Source organism: Barbatula barbatula, assembly GCF_947034865.1.
Source record: "Barbatula barbatula genome assembly, chromosome: 19".
Lineage (NCBI taxonomy): Eukaryota > Metazoa > Chordata > Actinopteri > Cypriniformes > Nemacheilidae > Barbatula > Barbatula barbatula.
Window position 1 is genome coordinate 22445438 of NC_136782.1, and position 21178 is coordinate 22466615.

The 21178-nt window shown below is 40.5% G+C and overlaps 2 protein-coding genes and 1 long non-coding RNA gene across 3 annotated transcripts in view; 1 reads left to right on the forward strand and 2 right to left on the reverse strand.

The window, feature by feature from the left end:
• map4k1 (mitogen-activated protein kinase kinase kinase kinase 1) overlaps positions 1 to 6952 on the reverse strand; it is a 16354-nt gene extending 9402 nt beyond the window's left edge. Inside the window, exons 1-5 of the mRNA XM_079481466.1 lie at positions 6593 to 6952; positions 1051 to 1108; positions 776 to 866; positions 627 to 691; positions 432 to 487 (exon numbers count right to left, since the gene is read on the reverse strand). Of these exons, the coding sequence (XP_079337592.1) occupies positions 432 to 487; positions 627 to 691; positions 776 to 866; positions 1051 to 1108; positions 6593 to 6685 (363 nt within the window). The 5' untranslated portion in view covers positions 6686 to 6952. The remainder of the gene's footprint in view (positions 1 to 431; positions 488 to 626; positions 692 to 775; positions 867 to 1050; positions 1109 to 6592) is intronic.
• A 643-nt stretch (positions 6953 to 7595) lies between these two features.
• On the reverse strand, positions 7596 to 18569 carry LOC306908526. Its single transcript, XR_013788020.1, has 3 exons — positions 16428 to 18569; positions 15040 to 15165; positions 7596 to 8189 (listed from the first exon to the last, which is right to left on the reverse strand). It is a non-coding gene; the product is annotated as an uncharacterized lncRNA (long non-coding RNA).
• Positions 16370 to 20247, forward strand: otx5 (orthodenticle homolog 5). Its single transcript, XM_079481467.1, has 3 exons — positions 16370 to 16718; positions 17586 to 17737; positions 18169 to 20247. Exons 1-3 carry the CDS (start codon positions 16634 to 16636, stop codon positions 18796 to 18798), a joined length of 867 nt encoding a protein of 288 aa, XP_079337593.1. The 5' UTR covers positions 16370 to 16633; the 3' UTR covers positions 18799 to 20247.
• Positions 20248 to 21178: the final 931 nt, after the last annotated feature.

Here is a 21178-nt window from a genome sequence, read left to right on the forward strand (position 1 = left end):
GTGTGGGTGTGTGCTCATGTGTGTGCGTGTGCGTGTGAGTGTGTGGTCATGTGTGTGTGTGTGTGTGTGTGTGTGTGTGCTCGTGTGTGTGTGTGTGTGTGTGTGCTCATGTGTGTGTGTGTGTGTGCTCATGTGTGTGTGTGTGTGTGTGTGCTCATGTGTGTGTGTGTGTGTGTGTGTGTGTGTGTGCTCATGTGTGTGTGTGTGTGTGTGTGTGTGTGTGGGTGTGCTCATGTGTGTGTGTGTGCTAATGAGTGTGTGCTCACGTGTGTGTGTGCGCTCATGTGTGTGCTCATGTGTGAGTGTGTGTGTGTGTGTGTGTGTGTGTGTGTGCTCATGTGTGTGTGCTCACATGTGTGTGTGTGCTCGTGTGTGTGTGCTCGTGTATGTGTGTGTGTGTGTGCGTGTGTGTGATCATGTGTGTGCATCACCTGCAGCATCTCTCGACACACATAAGCTATCTGCTGTTCTGTGAGCGGTCCGGTCACTGAGTGAGACATTTAGAGAAATAAGTGTTTTAATAAATCTGATGACAACGCAAACAAAACCACACACACACTCGCACACATATATATTTTAAAAGCATTTGACATCATTAAAAGTGAACAAAATGAACCATTTATTACCGTGGTAAATGTCCTGAAAAGATCCTCCACCACAGTATTCCATACAGATCCACAGTTTATTAACCCTTCAGCACAACACACACACATAATTATCATTTCATTTGGGTGTTTGTTCATTTATTCATTCTATTTCCGGATACTTCTCTCACCTGATATAACTGCTATAATACGCCACAATGTTCCTGTGCTTACAACTGCGCACCATCACAATCTCCTGCTGGATGACGGAGAAATCATCCTCTATTACATACAAACAGAGAGACAGGGTGTTTATCAGACATTGTCTGTGTGTGGGTGCGTGTGTGTGTGTCTGTGTGTGTGTGTGGGTGCATGCATGCATGCGTGTGTTTGTGTGTGTGAGTGTGTGTGTGTGTGCGCGTGTGTGTTGTATATATTGTCAGTGGTAAATGGTCATAGCTCTCACCAGGCTCCAGTTTGATTATTTTAATGGCTGCCAGTTCTCCATTCTGTTTATTACGTGCCTGAAAACACACACACACACAAACACACAACAAATTAGATGTTTGACTTTAAGAGTGGAAACTTGCTGATGGAGTTGTGTTTCTGCGGGGGGTAAACCATGACCCATAAATGTGACATACAAACACACTCCCATACACACAAGTGACTTAGATCACACACACATTTTACTGATGATGTCACAAACGCCTTGAAATCTATATAATAAATGAAGGAACGTCACCAGTGAAGATTTCACTGAGCATGGATGAAGCAGGAAGAGTAACGGAACAGATTTACATTTAGACAGAGAGAGAGAGAGAGAGAAATAAACCTCAAAAGACAAAGGTTTTGAGGTATAGCAGTAAACCTCAAAAAGAACACAAATATCGGTTCGGTCTCGGCAACACCACGCGAGAACACACAATGCAATACACTTATCTTGGCCGGATCATCACCGCTTCAGGAAGTTTCGGCACGGCAGTAAATGAGCTCGACAAGCTATATATGCCATATAATATGGTATTAAGAAAAAATTCTAAAATATAGATTTTCCTTTTAAAATATGGTGTAAAATCTTTGACAGTATAATACAGCCCATAGCACTGTTTGGAAGTGAGGTCTGATCAGAGCTTCACTAGATGAGAGAAACATCCCACAGAAACCCTACACACAGAATTTAGCAAAATGATTTTAAAAGTACAACGGAAAACCCCCAATAATGCATATAGATCACAATTAGACCGATTCCCATTAGCCATTACAGTTTTTTACAGTCGCTAGGACACATTTCTCAATACTTAGGTCACTTTTGCAAAACTCTTCACACAGTGAGTACAACAGAAGTGTATGTGGGCTAAAATGAGGATCAATGATCGTTGCTTTGGCACAAAATGCCTTCAATGACTACATCTCTCAAACTTCATGAATTATTTTCTCACTCAGACACAACAACTGACAAAACTCTTTGTACGTACAGGCCAATTTTCACATGCTTACATACTGTTTTCAAAACTATTAAACTTATGTTCAAAGCAATAACATAATACAAAACTGAATAAGACATTTCTACAGTAATATTTGAATGAAATATATTTAAAATGCTATAAAAAGAATTGGACTATTGGACCAGCAACAGCTGATTCTCATTGTAGATGAACCTCTACACAGGTGTTACTCTTTCAATATCATTACAAAAGGAGAAACTGCTGAATAGTTTTGTATTGTGATGTAAACATGGACCGAGCCAGAAATAGAGAAGTGGCTGAAAGAGGAAGAAGATTGCAGGGATGGATCAGGCATGCCAGAAGATTCTTTTAGGTGTATTGCACTAGATGACAGAAGATGTGATGTGGATGAGAACCTCTGGCCAAATGGAGAAGACCGATTAGATTAGCATTACTGTACAACTGTATCTGTATCAGTGGATGGTGTGTTTACACATTCTTGTATTTTGGAATTACTCAAAAATAAAAATAAATAAACAACATAAAATATTGACGACTACAGCATCATGTCTGATTCATTCCAGTAACATATATTGCAGTAAATATAAACAGAGATGTGTCCTTGTTTGACACAAGAAAACATTGTATAATTCTGCATGTTGTTAGTGTTTTTTAGGTCATTGTTTCGTGGGTGACTGTCACGGCTCACGAGACAGACGCGGATCCAGGAGTACAAAAACGGGTAACTTTTAATAAATCAAACAGACAGGTACACGTAACGCAAGACAAGACATTCAATAACCGACAAGGGGACAAAGGAAACACAGGGTATAAATAATCCTTGGTAATGACAATGATGGCTGGCCGGTGCGGGGAAACGAGGTGATTACGGATGACGAACAGGTGAAGTCTATAGGGAAAACCGGCAGGGAAACGGACGGGAGTGTTACAGTGACAAAGTGTGTAACTAACACTGACCAGTCTCAGAACATCACCGCCTCAAACACCAAAAACTAATTATTAAACAAACTAAAACTACATATCTGGAGAAAGAGAGAGAGAGAGAGAGAGACAGAGAGAGAGAGAGAGAGAGAGAGAGAGAGAGACAGAGAGACAGAGAGAGAGACAGAGAGAGAGACAGACTGAAGTATAACTGTGTGTGTCTTTACTTCAGGATATGCTCATAATAAAACGGTGTATTTTTATCAAACTGCTAACATTTCCTCTAAACACACACACGGACTGAGAGAGACAGAGAGAGAGAGAGAGAGAGAGAGAGAGAGAGAGAGAGAGAGACAGAGAGAGAGACAGAGAGAGAGACAGAGAGAGAGAGAGAGAGAGAGAGAGAGAGACAGAGAGAGAGAGAGAGAGAGAGAGAGAGATAAGAATGATACTTTCACTTCTTCATTTATTGAAGAGCACCTGCTTGAACACTCAACCGGCTAAGACCCGCCCACTACACCGGAAGAGACGTTTGATTGGCATGTTTGTCTCACGATCCATTAAAGTGAATGGAGAGACTTTACTACGGTACGACTGTAGAGTAAAAGAGTGTAAAGAGTGTCTCCACTCACAGGCATCAACCAATCAGATCACATTGAGAAGATACCAATCCAGCTGTCAATCAATTTGATCTTTTCATCTGTTATAATCTAATCAACTGTTTGATTTTCAAAAGATTCCAACACTAGTTTATCTGGAAGAAACGTGTTTGTGTGTTTGTGTGTGTGTGCGTGCGTGTGTGTGTGTGCGGTGTTGGATGTAACTACTTACTAAGTTATTTGTTAGTAATTTAGTTGCGTTAGGGATCTCTGGAATTGTTTCTGTACTTTAATTGCAGTTACTTCTGATGTCTAACTTTAAAATCTGTGCTTTAATGTATAATTCTCACAATAATAATTTGGTCAGTTAATAATATTACTTTATTTAGTTTACATGATTTATTTGAATGAATGTAAAGAGCCGTTTCATGTGTATCCTTGAATCACTTCACTTATCAAGGTGTGTGTGTGCGTGTGCGTGTGCGTGCGTGTGTGCATGTTCATGCGTGCGTGTGTGTACGTGCGTGTGTGTGTGTGTGTGTGCATGTGTGTGTGAGTGTCTGTGTGCATGTTCATGCGTGCATGTGTGTACGTGCGTGTGTGTTTGTGTACGTGTGCATGTGCGTACGTGCATGTGTGTGTGAGTGTCTGTGTGCATGTTCATGCGTGCATGTGTGTACGTGCGTGTGTGTTTGTGTACGTGTGCATGTGCGTACGTGCATGTGTGTGTGAGTGTCTGTGTGCGTGTTCATGCGTGCATGTGTGTACGTGCGTGTGTGTTTGTGTACGTGTGCATGTGCGTACGTGCATGTGTGTGTGAGTGTCTGTGTGCATGTTCATGCGTGCATGTGTGTACGTGCGTGTGTGTTTGTGTACGTGTGCATGTGCGTACGTGCACATGTGTGTGAGTGTCTGTGTGCATGTTCATGCGTGTGTGTGTGTACGTGCCTGTGTGTTTGTGTACGTGTGCATGTGTGTACGTGCATGTGTGTGTGTGAGTGTCTGTGTGCATGTTCATGCGTGTGTGTGTGTACGTGCCTGTGTGTTTGTGTACGTGTGCATGTGCGTACGTGCACATGTGTGTGAGTGTCTGTGTGCATGTGCATGTTCATGCGTGCATGTGTGTACGTGCCTGTGTGTTTGTGTACGTGTGCATGTGCGTACGTGCATGTGTGTGTGAGTGTCTGTGTGCATGTGCATGTTCATGCGTGCATGTGTGTACGTGCGTGTGTGTTTGTGTACGTGTGCATGTGCGTACGTGCACATGTGTGTGAGTGTCTGTGTGCATGTGCATGTTCATGCGTGCATGTGTGTACGTGCCTGTGTGTTTGTGTACGTGTGCATGTGTATGTGTTTGTGAGTGCGTGCGTGCGTGTGTGTTCATGTTCATGCGTGCATGTGCGTACGTGTGTGTGTGTGTGTGTGTTTTTGTGCGTGCGTGTGTGCTGGTCTATCACAGTTTCTACAGAACAGTTTTAAACTGTTTGGTTTAGGGGTTACATGATACGATATACAATTTATATAATATAAAAAAATCATGATGACTATAGAAAGACCCCGCTGTGTATTAAACGTGCTTATTTGTAAAAACACTACACAAATGTAGTCAATAAAGTGATTTTTCAAAATAAAAGTACAGAAAGTTTTCTTTAAGGGTTATTGTGTGTAGAGATCAGCTTACAGTGTTCACAACTTACTGTGGATACAATTCTATCGAACGAGGTAATAAAGAGAAGTAACGTCTGTGTGTGTGTGTGTGTGGGGGGGGGGGGTCAAAACCGTCTGTTCCACAGGCCCATCATCATCCCACCACCTGACCTTTAACAGTGACTGTCTCACACACATCTCTTCTGAAAGAGCTGACAGTAGTGAACATCTCCAGGGTTCAGTCTATTATAGATAATTATAAGCACAGGCGGGTGATAACTTCAGTCTTTCACAACGTGATTTTGTTGTTTTGCTGTTGTTTGTACCTATCATTTGTTTACATTGTTTACATTGATTTGCTATCTACACTGTATGGCCTGTTCACATTTGACTTTCTTTTTGACAAGAATAAGTTGACAATGGCGCCTAAGAAAACTCTGAAAGAAAACTCTCACACAAATAGCAGCCAACAATGTGCTTTAAAGCCGCTAGAGAGTCTATTTAAATTATAAACAGAGATCGTCTTTGCAATAACCAATCACATATTTATAAACTATACTACTCATTTCTCGCTAGCTACAAATGCAATCAAAAGTTATTGAAATTGAAACAAAACAATGCTCCAAAGGGGCCGCCATTTTGTTTTTTTGGATCTTGAGCCTTCTCGACCAATCACGTTCCTGAGATGTTGTTATGGAAATGAAAGGTCTCTGTCGTTAGTTAGTTAGTTGTGAAAAGGTTCTGGGCATACGGTGTTTTATTTAACAAGACACATACTGTACATGCACACATAATGTAATCAAAATATAGTCCGATTACGTTACAAGAAATGTGTAATGGAAGGGATTATGTTACTGACCACAAATTGATTTTGAAACTGATTACAATTCCCAAGGAATCTAGAGAGCACACGCACACACGCACACGCACACGCGCGCACACACACACACACGCGCGCACACACACACACTCATCAAATCACAGTGACATCACAGCTGAGCTCACACTGACATCACAGCGACATCACAAATGACCCCCACTCTCACCTGCACATCACTGTATAGTGAACAGGAAGTCAAGTCACACATTTACAGTAAAGCCGACCTCCAGTGAAATATAATCTGCAGTATTACTGTGGTCATACATCCTCATGATTCCACTTCAGTTTTTATATAAAGTGTGAAATCATCCAACACAACAAACAAACAACAATCCAACAGAATTTCAGCTGAACAGAAGTGACTTACACTTTGCCATCAACCATCATTCTGACAACACCTTATACTTTCATTTCTTTTCATACTAACTGCTTTAAAAATACAAAGACAGAGAGAGCGAGAGAGAGAGAGAGAGAGAGAGAGAGAGAGGCTACCTTATGAACTTCTCCGTACGTGCCTCCACCAACTCGCAATAAAATCTCAAAGTCGTCATGTGGGTTTCGTGTGGAGATGTCCAGTGCATCCATCTTCACAAACACACTTTCTCAAACACTCATGTGTGTGTGTGTGTGTGTGTGTGTGTGTGTTTAATGCTGGAAGAAACACACACATTCACATGAGAGAGATATCAGAGAGAACTTCTTCCTCTCTCTCACCTTCTTTACATCTGCTCACTTTTATTTCCTGTTCTCTCTCTCTGTGTTTGTGTGTGTGTGTGTGTGTGTGTGTGTGTGTGTGTGTGTGTGTGTGTGTGGGTTGTGTGATCAGTTGTTCATCAGTGTTTGCAGTGCAGTACTTCCTGTAGCACACTGCAGCAGTATGAGGAAACTCCCTGACTGAGCATTTCATCATTTTACAGACCCCTGTCATCCCCACCCTCATCCCCTCATCCCCATCCTTATTATCACGCTGTGGCAACAACTTCACATTGAGGAGTTTGTGATATCTGTTAAGATTCGTTCAGGAATGTTTTTTATAGGGTGAGACAGACAGGCAAACAGACAGGTAGCCTACATATTTTTTATTAAATATTGTGAAAATAAAGGAAAACATACTTCGATATTCTTTCCATATATTCCAAATTTCAATCGTAGCTTTCCTGTATCTCAGTGTTAAGAGCATTGTGTTATCAGCTCAAGGTTGTGTGTTTGATCTCAGGGGATTGTAGATCCCTGTGTGTAAATGTAAAAAAAATAATGCAATGTAAGTCGCTTTGGATAAAAGCATCTGCCAAATGCATAAATGTAAATGTAAAGCCTAATGACCTGCAGTGGCACATCATTACCAGCAGCGGGCAGCAGAGATTCACACACACAGCTCACTACACACACACACACACACACACACACACACATGCGCACACGCACAGAGATAAAGAGGTTTCATGTGACATTCAGTGAGTCAGAACAACAACATTTACTTCTTTGTGTTTTTATTCATTATGTGCTCACTTGTCTTATAAATACAATAACACTGATAATATGTGATTTAACATACATGACAATATCAAAACAACAAACATACTGATGCATTTCATACTGTTACTCACAAAAACAATTCTATTCCACCCTCTCCACAAATCCGTAAAAAGAGGGCACAATCAACTCTTTTTCATATTCAGTTGTTTTACCTGTATTTTAAAATTAGCATTAAATTACATTTTAGCATTAACGGAAATGTCTGTAAAATAAAGGAACATGTACGGGTTATTTGTTTACAGTGCATCTTCTATTCTGATTTATGAAATACATATACAAACACAATACACTGATCTTGTTTTTAAGCTAGATCATTAATATTAATGTTAAGACAAAGTTAAGGTTTTATATTTTACAGACCGTTATTCAGATGTCATTGACATTAAATGACTAGTGCACCAAAAATGATATTTATGTCAGAATTGACTCATCTTGGGTCTATGTGTCTTTATTTCTTCATCTGAACACAAGTGAAGTAATAATCCTGATGTCATCATGAGGATTCATTTGTGTTTCATGTAGAACATCGCCGTGAAGAGCATCTCCACATCTCCTGAAACACAGAGATCAACATCTGAACAAACACATCTACAGGTTCTGAGACAGAATGATGTTCTATATACAATCAAATGATCCTGTTGAATTAAAGGACAGATGAGGAGGTGATGTCATCACTGAGAGAGAACTCACCATTGCACACATAGTGAGTTTGATATGTTTGGGTTTATCTCGGTCTGACTGCTATTGATTTCATCAAATAAACTTTTCTTTGTCACTATAAAAAAATAGTATAGTAGCATCTAAGAGAACAGACTGTGGAAAGGGTTCACTTAATATCTGTTAGAATTATCAGCACACTGATATATGTGTGTGAGAGAGACGTGTGTGTGTGTGAGACGTGTGTGTGTGTGAGACGTGTGTGTGTGTGTGAGACGTGTGTGTGTGTGTGTGTGTGTGTGAGACGTGTGTGTGTGTGAGAGAGACGTGTGTGTGAGACGTGTGTGTGTGTGAGAGACGTGTGTGTGTGTGTGTGTGTGTGTGAGACGTGTGTGTGTGTGAGAGAGACGTGTGTGTGTGTGAGACGTGTGTGTGTGTGAGAGAGACGTGTGTGTGTGTGAGACGTGTGTGTGTGTGAGAGACGTGTGTGTGTGTGTGTGTGAGACGTGTGTGTGTGTGAGACGTGTGTGTGTGTGAGACGTGTGTGTGTGTGAGAGAGACGTGTGTGTGTGTGAGACGTGTGTGTGTGTGAGACGTGTGTGTGTGTGTGTGAGACGTGTGTGTGTGTGAGACGTGTGTGTGTGTGTGTGAGAGAGACGTGTGTGTGTGTGAGACGTGTGTGTGTGTGAGACGTGTGTGTGTGTGTGTGTGAGACGTGTGTGTGTGTGTGAGAGAGACGTGTGTGTGTGTGAGAGACGTGTGTGTGTGTGTGTGTGTGTGTGAGACGTGTGTGTGTGTGAGAGAGACGTGTGTGTGTGTGAGACGTGTGTGTGTGTGAGAGAGACGTGTGTGTGTGTGAGACGTGTGTGTGTGTGAGAGACGTGTGTGTGTGTGTGTGTGTGAGACGTGTGTGTGTGTGAGAGAGACGTGTGTGTGTGTGAGACGTGTGTGTGTGTGAGAGAGACGCGTGTGTGTGTGAGACGTGTGTGTGTGTGAGACGTGTGTGTGTGTGTGTGAGACGTGTGTGTGTGTGAGACGTGTGTGTGTGTGTGTGAGAGAGACGTGTGTGTGTGTGAGACGTGTGTGTGTGTGAGACGTGTGTGTGTGTGTGTGTGAGACGTGTGTGTGTGTGTGAGAGAGACGTGTGTGTGTGTGAGACGTGTGTGTGTGTGAGAGAGACGTGTGTGTGTGTGAGACGTGTGTGTGTGTGAGACGTGTGTGTGTGTGAGACGTGTGTGTGTGTGTGTGTGTGTGTGTGAGACGTGTGTGTGTGTGTGTGTGTGTGTGTGTGTGTGAGACATGTGTGTGAGAGACGTGTTTTTGTGTGAGACGTGTGTGTGTGTGTGTGAGACATGTGTGTGAGAGACGTGTTTTTGTGTGAGAGAGACGTGTGTGTGTGTGAGACGTGTGTGTGTGTGTGAGACGTGTGTGTGTGTGTGTGTGTGTGTGAGACGTGTGTGTGTGTGAGACGTGTGTGTGTGTGTGTGAGACGTGTGTGTGTGTGAGAGAGACGTGTGTGTGTGTGAGACGTGTGTGTGAGACGTGTGTGTGAGACGTGTGTGTGTGAGACGTGTGTGTGTGTGAGACGTGTGTGTGTGTGTGTGAGAGACGTGTGTGTGTGTGTGAGAGAGACGTGTGTGTGTGTGAGACGTGTGTGTGTGTGAGAGAGACGTGTGTGTGTGTGAGACGTGTGTGTGTGTGTGTGAGACGTGTGTGTGTGTGTGTGAGACGTGTGTGTGTGTGTGTGAGACGTGTGTGTGTGTGAGACGTGTGTGTGTGTGAGACATGTGTGTGTGTGAGACGTGTGTGTGTGTGTGTGTGTGTGTGTGTGTGAGACGTGTGTGTGTGTGTGTGTGTGAGACATGTGTGTGAGAGACGTGTTTTTGTGTGACAGACGTGTGTGTTTGTGAGACGTGTGTGTGTGAGACATGTGTGTGAGAGACGTGTTTGTGTGTGAGAGAGACATGTGTGTGTGTGTGTGTGTGTGTCTCTGTGTGTGTGTGTGTGTGTGTGAGACGTGTGTGTTTGTGAGATGTGTGTGTGTGAGACGTGTGTGTGTGAGACATGTGTGTGAGAGACGTGTTTGTGTGTGAGAGACGTGTGTGTTTGTGAGATGTGTGTGTGTGAGACGTGTGTGTGTGAGAGACGTGTTTGTGTGTGAGAGAGACATGTGTGTGTGTGTGTCTGTGTCTGTTAGACCTTTATGTGTTTGTGAGATGTGTGTGTGTGTGTGTGTGAGACGTGTGTGTGTGAGACATGTGTGTGAGAGACGTGTGTGTGTGTGTGACGTGTGTGTGTGTGTGTGTGTGTGTGTGTGTGTGTGTGTGATGTGTGTGTGTGAGATGTGTGTGTGTGTGAGACGTGTGTGTGTGTGTGTGTGTGTGTGTGTGTGTGTGTGTGTGTGTGTGTGTGTGTGTGGGTGTGTGTGTGTGTGTGTGTGTGTGTGTGTGAGACGTGTGTGTGTGTGTATGTGTGTGTGAGACGTGTGTGTGTGTATGTGTGAGACGTGTGTGTGTGTTATTAAGGGTGACAGCAGTGTTTATTTAAGGGTTAATGCAGCAGTCCTGGAACCTGTTTTAGATACACTAATCTGGATTTACCATCACTGGTCGGTCCACACACACACACACCTGAAGATTAACCTCTGTCTCTCACTCTCTGGTCTGTCTGTGTATGCGTAGTTGACAAATATACTGTTCCGTACATGTGTCCTATTGGTATGACAAACATTTAGAAAACAAACTGTTAGTAATATACTTTATGTTTTAAAAATAATATTATATTTTTTATTATTAATACTTTTATTTATAATATAAAATAACAATGAAGACAAATCTCTCTTAATTATATTATGTTGGGGTGCCATCTTGACATCTGAGTTAGTTTTGTTTGTCCATGTGTGTGTCCGTGAAGATTAATGCTAAAGCTAAATAAATGTGTGTGTGTGCGTTTTGTGCAGTAACAGGCTGATAAGAATCTGAACTTCAGTATTTACTAATTAGAGACATTCCTCAGGATTATAATGCCAATTAAGACTCAGAGAACCATTGTGAGACTGTGTGTGTGTGTGTGTGTGTACGCGTGCATGCGCATGTAGTCATAAGTTCAATTCAGTGCAGCACCTTAGTCCACTAACAATAGAAAATGACAGAGCCTCTTTTTTAAATTCACCTCTTTTTAAATCTGTGTGTGTATGTGAATAAATACACAAAATAGATCATATAATAATTTCAGCAAAAATACATTTAAACTGTTTGGAGGCAAGTCTCTGACAAAAAATATGTTTATTCAAGTGCGATAAGTGTGCTATTAGTGTACTGATTTCAACCAAAAACAAGCAATATACTTTCAGCCTTTTTCACATTCTTCTTTACTTAAAAAGACACTTACAGTAAGTATACTTGAACTACTCAATGGTATACTTGTTTTCAATCCTTTACTTTAATGACGATAAACTTGAAAGTGTAATTCTAAGTATATACTTGACTTGTAGTTGTGTTTACCCCTTTTACCTGAATATGAACATGGTAGCATACATAAAGTGCAAAATTAATATATAAATCATAAACTATGAGTATGTAGAAACACTGCTGAACTAGTAATGTACTGCGATTAGTGAGCTTACAACAAAGACCTTTTGTCTACAAGTGCTACAAGTATTAAAACTAAAGTACGTTTATTTTTTCTAAAGGGACAGTATATAGAGAAATGTGATATTCAGATGTTGATTCATAAAACTTAGATTTAAGAACACAAGAATTGCACAAAAAACTAAACCATTCAATGCTCTAATGATAGTGTGTGTGTGTGTGTGTGTGTGTGTGTGTGTGTGTGTGTGTGTGTGTGTGTGTGTGTGTGTGTGTGTGTGTGTCTGTGTGTGTGTGTGTGTGTGTGTGTGTGTCATGGACGAAGATTAAGACTTCTGTTCCACTTGCATCATTATTGTTGTGTCCTCTCTCATCTCAAAGCCATCTGGATACAAACACACGCGTCCCGCTTATACCCCTGTACCACCAGCACCCCCACCCCCCGGACCCCCCATCCACCAGCAGCCACACACACACACATGTACCCAAGCACAAACACAATGTGCACTCATGCATGAAGGCTTAAACGGAAACACATGGCTTGATGGTGTGTGTGTGTTTGAGACGCGTGCCACAATTAACAGAATAGAACAGTCTGTTTAAATGACACACACATACACACAAGAATATTCAGACCTCTAGCATCTTTGCTGAAACTCACATATGCTTAATAAATCATTGTGTAATGAAGGCAGCTGATTGGTTGTATTAAATCACACAATATAAGAAAAGCACCTGTTCACTGTACAGCACCAGAGACAACAAAAATATGTTTAGCTAACATAAAGTTACTATGCAAATGTTATTTCCCAATGTTACACTAACAAGATCAAGTTTTTGTGCATTTATTTACTGTCCAAACTAAATGTTCAAATCCTTCCCCAACCTTCCCGGATCAAACTGACTAAGAAGATATTAATCCAAAAGTTAACAAAGTTAAGTAAGATTAAGAAATAATAATAAAAATTAAACCAAGCTTAACAACATAAACAGACGTTACTGCGCATGCGCACTTCTGTGACCCCGCTTGAACTTCCAGCACACATTCACAAACAATAAAGCGCCTGTAGATTATTTCTGATAACAATCAAAAGAAACCCAGAAGAATCGTTACTTGGCTAAACTTGTCTCTCTAATATTTTGAATTAAGAATCTGCGATACAAAGATCAACCTCAAGATGTCAGTGTACCGTACGCTTTCTTTAAATGTGACAAAACTCATTCAACAAATTGATAATTAAATCATATTAAATCATATTAACATAAATCAGATACAATACAATTAACCATATTATTTGAAACTGGCCAAACACATATCGGAAGTGAACCCGGGGTCAGGTGGCACGCGTCTGATGAAATGGTCTATATTGATTGAAGCTCAAGGTGAAGCTGATTGGTTGGTTCTTGTCACATGACCTGTGGTGCACCTGCGGCATTCTGAAAAGTTGAAATATTTTCATCACAATGCAAAAAAGGAGTTCGCCTGCGTTGTGACCACCTCCTATTTGAGCGTGGCTGTCGCGAATGTGTGCGTGAAAAATAAACCAGAAGTTAACTGGGGGTCAGGCCAAATTCTCTAATTAGCATAACTGCAACTTTGAGAAAACATTCAAACAACATTTCCTGCTAGCAGTGACACGTCAAACACTTGATTCTACAGGCTAAAATAAAGTGCCAATGAACATATGTTGAGCACACGCACACACAGTGGGCCACCTGCTTCTGTCTGCAATCAATCTGTGAGTCCAGAAGTTTCATTATTTCTTTCAAACCATCATTTAAAGATCAATATTATTCTGTAGATTGTCCGTGTTTTATATGAGATCTTGACTTGGCCCGCTAAAACTGACAAACCAAACACACAAACATTGATGAAACACACAAGATAAGCTCCGCCCACCGTCTTCCTCAGGTATCTCTCACCTCATACATGACCTTCATCCATGTCATCTCCACTTGTCTGTCAAATGTTTGCTTCCACACACATGATGTTCCTCAGTTCCATCACAAACGTCAGTTTCCCTGTGTGTCTCTCTGCTGTCATCCCCTCACAATCTAACTACAAATGCCTCTTTCCTCCGTTTATCCCGGTAAGATACTTACTTTTCAGATAAAGCATATTATGACAAATCGGCTGAACAGGGTGTGTGTGTGTGTGTGCGTGTGTACATGTGTGAGATTTTCATCACATGCGCTTTATAAACACTCATTCTGTCTGTGATCATGAAGAAAACACACAGTTCATTACACATTCACATCCATTTCACCAAGACACAATAAAACAAATCTAAACATCAATATGAAATATTTCAGCTTCTTAAAACGGTGTTTGTGATCTGAAGATGAACATGAGAGATCCTGAAACCCCTCATCATCATATGAAGAACATCTATCACAAACAACTGTCACCATCACTCATTGAAGACTAACCTAACCCTTTAACATCAGAGAGGCCCAAAATGATGCTTGATGAGAAACCCTTCTTTAGAGGGTAAAATGGTAGTAAAATGTTATTATGAGAACCTTTGACTATGGCATTGCTGTAAAGGCTTTACAGGAGTATACAAGTTGTGTGTGTGCGTGTTTGTGTGTGTGCGCGTGCGTGCGTGTTTGTGTGTGTGTGGTGTTTTTTAGGCCCTGCAGATTAAATACTAAGCTTCTTATGTGGTGGACGTGCCCTTAATTTCAGTGTCTGCTGGGTCCTAAAGCCACCTGTTCACTGCGTGTAGGAAAATTCCAGTACAACACAATATAGAGATATTAGAGAAATACATGACACGTGTAACAGAAATCACACTCAAATCACAATGTATATATATATTCATATGTTCTTAAAATATTTAAATACGCTTTACAGTCATATGATTTCTGAGTGATTTCTGGGAGTTTATGAGAGAATGTGTTATAAAGAAGAGCGTGTGTTAAAATACTTTATATTTAAAATAAATAACGCAAGACGTCATAGAAATGCATAAAGTTCACATTTAAGATATAAATGCATAGGCGTCCATCAGGTGTGTGCACATTCTCTCTCTGTGTGTGTGTGTGTGTGTGTGTGTGTGTGTGTGTGTGTGTGTGTGTGTGTGTGTGTGTGTGTGTGTGTGTGTGTGTGTGTGTTTGTGTGTATCCTTCAGGCATAAACATTTTTCCGAAACTCACCAGCGCAGACGTCTGATAATGCTGACATTGCCTGTCGTCATGATAATGATGATGAAGAAGAAGAAGATGATGAAGATTCTTCAGCCGTTGGTGTTTTCTCAGATATTCCTCAGATACAGTTTGATGCTGCAGGTGAAGATATGAAAAGGAGATTTTAAGGGTCGGAATGGAGGCTGTTATATTGTCTGTCTCTCTTTATATCTGCTCAGATAAACCCCTTATAGAGTTTCTGTGGATTTGAAACTACAAGAAATCCGATTCAATTAACAAGCGCAGAGAATCCGCTTTACACACACTGCTCACATCATAATACTGTCATATACTTCAAGCATTACTATATTAATATTGAACAAATGATCTGAACAGTTTTAAAGGAAATAAAATATCAATGAAAAAGAAAAACCTCGGACGGGATTTCAATTGCTTAGACGATTTTTTTGTTTGTTTGTTTTGGACGTGGGAGTCAAACAAACACGCTTCAAATCAAAAAAATTTTTAAATGTTAAAAAATTATCATTCATCATATAATATTAAGTGACTTCAATATCATTTAACTAAATTGAACAAAACAATAATCAATAAACCACAACAAAACCAAAATAATAATAATCAATACTTCGAATAATACTAAATGACTTTCACAAGTAATGTGAATAATTGTTACATACAGAGAGAGAGAGAAAGAGGTGATGGTCCATATGATGGATATTTGTGGGATTTGTTCAACACTGGGTCCTTTTGTTACTTTAATCCCGTTTGACCCCCCCCCCCCACCCCTGTCGCCTCACATTGACTCCAATTATTTCTGTATTTCGCAAGCGATGGCAAATAATGAAATGTGTTTTTCTGTCGTGTGATCCTTTCTGAGAAAAGACTCTTTCTCAAAAAGATTTCCACTTTTCACCACGAAAACGAATAACGAGGTTCATATCTGATCACGTAATGATATATATCTATATAATTAAAGGCCTATATGTTTTATGGGATTTATTAACATATACATTTATATATTTATTTATTAATTTATTAACATAAAAACTCATTTTACAATTTAAACGTCTTCAGAGTCACAGACAAATTGTTTAAACAAAGAAAATGAGATGAGAAAGAAATTCATTGAGATAGAATTTAAGAAATGCACACACACACACACACACGGTTATGTGTTAAAACAATAAAGAGAGATAATTAATTTATGAATTAATACAGTATATATATATATATATATATATAAGCTATAAATGCTTTAACAGACCACCATTAAACTTCTTCAATTACATTCTGAGATGAAGAAATATGCATAAGAGGGTGAGATCTGGAGGGAGTGTGTGTGTGTGTGTGTATTTAATTAGCCTCCTCCTCCTCATCATCATTTTAACTCACTGTACCTCGCGCTCAGACTTCAGACCGGACACACCGGCGCGCACCTGCCGAACGGGAGCGAGCGTCTCATGTCAGAGGAGCATCACAAACAGACACACGAGAAAATAAGTTCACACTGACCGTCAGATTCAAGCACAGAGAGAGAGAGAGAGAGAGAGAGAGAGAGAGAGAGAGAGAGAGAGAGAGAGAGAGAGACAGAGAGTTTATAGTCATGATGTCTTATATGAAACCTCATTACTCTGTGAACGGTTTGACTCTGTCCGGTACCGGGATGGATCTCCTGCACGGTTACCCCAGTAAGTTCATGTTCATCATCGTTTTGATTTCGTTATGAATTTTCTCTTTCATTTATTACCGAACAGTTAAATGTTAAGCGATAAACTTCAGAACATTCACAAAATACGTGTTTTAAACTTAATATAAGTCTTCATGTTTTAACATTTAATCACACGAACATGATGAATTTTTTTTAAAGATTATTAATTCGAATTGTTTATACGAATAATTTCTGTATTCTTTGGTTGAGAGATTCAGTCTCATCCCGTTACTGCGATTCAAATGTTGCACGTGTAGCCTACATTACTCAACCAATATTAAAATATAAAGATCGAATTTTAAATTGTATTTTTTTAATTAGGCCTATTTATTTAAATATGAAAAGAAACAAACCATGACGAGAATAATTGAAAAAAGCTCATTTGCACGTTTCTGGTCTGATTTCGTTTGTTTCACCTCATGACGGAGTTTCTGTGAGTTTATCTGCTGAACGGTTTGATTCTTTTGCCGTTATAATATATATTTGTTTAGTAGGCTAAATAAACGTTTATTAAAATGTTTTATTCCTCACGCGAATACATTTTAGTTCAAGAAAATGACTAAAACAAACAATTCATTTATAGAATCAAAATCATAAATGTGACCTTGTAAATAACGATTATACTTGCGTTACAAGTGAAAGGCGTGCTTTAGACTGTAAACATGTATTAGGCTATTCTTTCATAAACATTTGACCTTCAAAAAACATTTTTCTATGGCATCACTGCGATGAACCTTTAAACAGCACTTTTCATTTGAAGAAAGAATGAAAATTAAGCTGTACAATTGTGTGTGTGTGTGTGTGTGTGTGTGTGTGTGTGTGTGTGTGTGTGTGTGTGTGTTTTCAGACACTCCACGCAAACAGCGGCGCGAGAGGACCACGTTCACGCGCGCGCAGCTTGACATCCTCGAGTCGCTGTTCGCCAAGACGCGATACCCGGACATCTTCATGAGAGAAGAGGTGGCGCTCAAGATCAACCTGCCCGAGTCCAGAGTTCAGGTGAACCCGACACGTGATCAGCTCACTGTTCTTCATAGCACGTTAGCAATACGTCAGTGTTGTGCTCACTGTTTAATGTACTATAGTAAACCAAACTTATATCGTTGAAATAGACCAACCAGTCATTTGTGTTTGTAGCCCAACACACGCCATTATTGCTAAAGTAAAACCAGCACGGATCATGTTCCTGTGAGAATGTTCAATGTGAAAGGGACCGTTCACCCAAAAATGACACTTCTGACCGAATCGTTTGAACTGTCCCTTTAAGATGAACGCCGAACACAAAGGAAGATATTTGGACGAATGAGACCTAATCCTCCATTGACGTTCTTCCAAACATCTTCCTTCGTGTTCAGCAGAACATCCCGAGGGCGAGTACACGATGACAGAATTCGGGTGAACTGCCCCTTTAACTGTGACGTGTGTCGCAGGTGTGGTTCAAGAACCGGCGCGCTAAATGCCGCCAGCAGCAACAGCAGCAGACGAGCGGCCAGAGCAAACCCAGACCCCCGAAGAAGAAGTCCTCGTCACCGGCGAGAGAGCCCAGCGTCAGCGAGGCCAGCGTCAGCACCAACGGACCCTACAGCCCACAGCCCCCGGTCATCGCGGCCAGCAGCGCGAGCGCCACGGTGTCCATCTGGAGCCCGGCGTCCATCTCGCCGCTGTCGGACCCCCTGTGCGTGTCGAGCACCCCCTGCCTCCAGCGCTCGAGCGCGTACCCCATGACGTACACACAGGCCCCGGCCTACAGTCAGGGTTACGCGACCTCGTCCTCGTACTTCACCGGGCTGGACTGCAGCTCGTACCTGTCGCCCATGCACCCGCAGCTGTCCGCGACAGGGGGCGCGCTCAGTCCCATCAGCGCGAGCTCTATGGGCGGGCCGCTCAGTCATTCTCCGGCGTCGCTGACGTCACAGGGTTACGCCGCTGCGTCTCTGGGCTTCGGCGCCGTCGACTGTTTGGACTACAAAGACCAGACGGCGACCTGGAAACTGAACTTCAACGCGGCCGATTGTCTGGACTACAAGGACCAAAACTCGTGGAAGTTCCAGGTCCTGTAGATCAGAGAGACATTAGTCGCGACGAATGTGTAAATTAGTTTTGTGTTTTAACTACTGAAATCTCCTGTGTGCGTGTGCGCGCGTTGTTGCTGAATGTTCACGATTTAGGATTTATTTATTTCTCAATTAGCTGGAAGGTGATTTCAGGGGAATGATTGATGATTTTCTGTCTCTTACTGACTTTCGGAAGCAGAGGAACATTGTTTTGTATTCGTCAATAGGTCTTATAGCTTTGCTACTGTTCCGTATTCATATTAAAGAATCATTCAAAATCTTTATATCTGTGGAAAACAATCGACCGTTTGGTTCAATTGACAAACACTTTGCTTTGTGCATATGGTATTTTACAAGTAATTAAAGAATATGATCTATTTCCAATGAACCAGCGGATGAACATCGGCACGAGACTCCAGTGAGCCCAAGGCATGCTGGGATTGCTGAGACGCCTCTAACATCTGTGTGTGTTGCTGTGAATCATTGTGTAGATCTGGACTCGTTTGTGTTCAACTTTCATGAACTTCCGTCTCTGTTAACTGTTCCTTGACAAAGAAATCTCGTGTGTTTCATGCAAGTCAGCAACACGCAAACGTCCTGTCTGTCTGTCTGTCTGTCTGACAACACTGCCAATAATCATGTTTCTCCAACTCAGGGCTTTTGCTAACAGATTAAGAGATTTTCGACTGTTTATATTTGTAGAAATCACACGTGATGTTTGTCTGGTGTGATGTCTCCTCCTCGTTTCCACTGTGACTTTATGTCTCTTCTTCTAAATAAACAACATTTTCTTTCCATTAATGTTAAACGGATGATAACTCATTTGAAGTCAGATTTGCTCGGAATCATTTGCTTATATTTCACCGCAAAACAACACAGATCGTTCACAAAGAGAATAAACGAGACCATTTTCATTATTCTGACATTAACATCAGTCTAAGGAAGGGAAATCATCTTCTAATGGTCAAAATCTATCGTGAATGTTTTTGCAATATTTCACATTTGTGAGGAAATTTTAAAGCAATTGACACACAGTGATTTGTGTGTAATCTGTGGACGGAGCATATGGTGTGTGTGTGTGTGTGTTCTGTCTCTGAGACTCACGATATAAAATATGATTCATTTCTTTTGCTTTAATCCATACAGACATGCTTCACCCCCCCCCCCCCCACCAGAGATCCTACAATTTCCTTTAATCGATTTCTAATCCCTCTCAACCACGCATGCGCGTTATTTCACACTTAATAAAATAAAAAGACGAATTAAATAGTAAATTAGAAACATTACGCAATTGTAAAAACTCCAGTAGTGGTGTAATAAATCGGTTTCTATAACAGACATATTATCACTTGGATTTTGTTGTAAGAATAAACATTGAGAGAGTTTTTTCTTTGAATGAGTCTGATAAATGACTCAATGTCAATGTGAAATGCACAAATAAAAGAAAATCCTCGTAACAACTTGCACGAGTTACTTTAAATATATATTTCTATATTCAAGTACAATTTAATAACCAGAATAAACTAAATTCTACTGATTAAATAGGCTACATTTAGTTTTTGTTAAAATATCAAGTACATTTTTTGGTGTAAATAAACAAATAAAAAATACGCTGAAGTCAAACTCAGACTTCACGGATCACTTACTTTCATATTGAAATACACAACATAGATGTGAAGTGAGAAGAGACCGCTTGTGCATTAGCACATATACTGCTCAATAAGAGAAATACCAGGTGTTGTGTTTGTTTACACACATTAAAGCAGGAGAAGTGTTGTGTGTACTCTTTCTCTTCTCTTGTGAACAGCTCTGATAATCTGTCCATTCTCTGTGCCTATAATCCAGCCGTGACCTCAATCCAGTGATGTAATGAGTCATGTGACACACTTCTGACTCACTGCATGTGTTTGTCATATTAACTTCATATAAAAACATCAGACTGAGAATAATAAAACACACGTGTGGGGGTATACCAATGTTTTTGGCTCAATGTTAAGGGTTTTTACAGAAAGCCATAGTTACTATAGTATAGTTTTATTAGTTTAGTCAGCTAATGATGTTAATTTTTAGCAATTTTGGTGTGTGCTTTTGTCGTTTTATCATTTTATTTGTTTATTTTTTATGTTGCCATATAATATTATAATTGAAGTGCTTTAAACTTATTTCAGGCTATTTTTAAGGCAACATATCAATGACTTCTATATCAATTTTAATTTTATTTTAATGAACAGAAACGTTTTCAAAATGGTATTTTAAGTAAGATAACCTGTCAGAAAGCTCATCATATCTGAGAGCCGCTGTTAGATCTGATTGAAATAGACAATAATATTTCACAGACTGCTGATATCTGTTCTTTTACAGTAGATGTGTGTTTGTTAGACAGGTA

Coding starts and splice junctions, on each gene's coding strand:
- otx5 (XM_079481467.1), top strand. CDS start 16,634: ATGATGTCTTATATGAAACCTCATTACTCTGTGAACGGTTTGACTCTG. Junction 16,719..17,585: donor TCTCCTGCACGGTTACCCCA/GTAAGTTCATGT, acceptor GTGTGTTTTCAG/ACACTCCACGCAAACAGCGG. Junction 17,738..18,168: donor TGCCCGAGTCCAGAGTTCAG/GTGAACCCGACA, acceptor CGTGTGTCGCAG/GTGTGGTTCAAGAACCGGCG.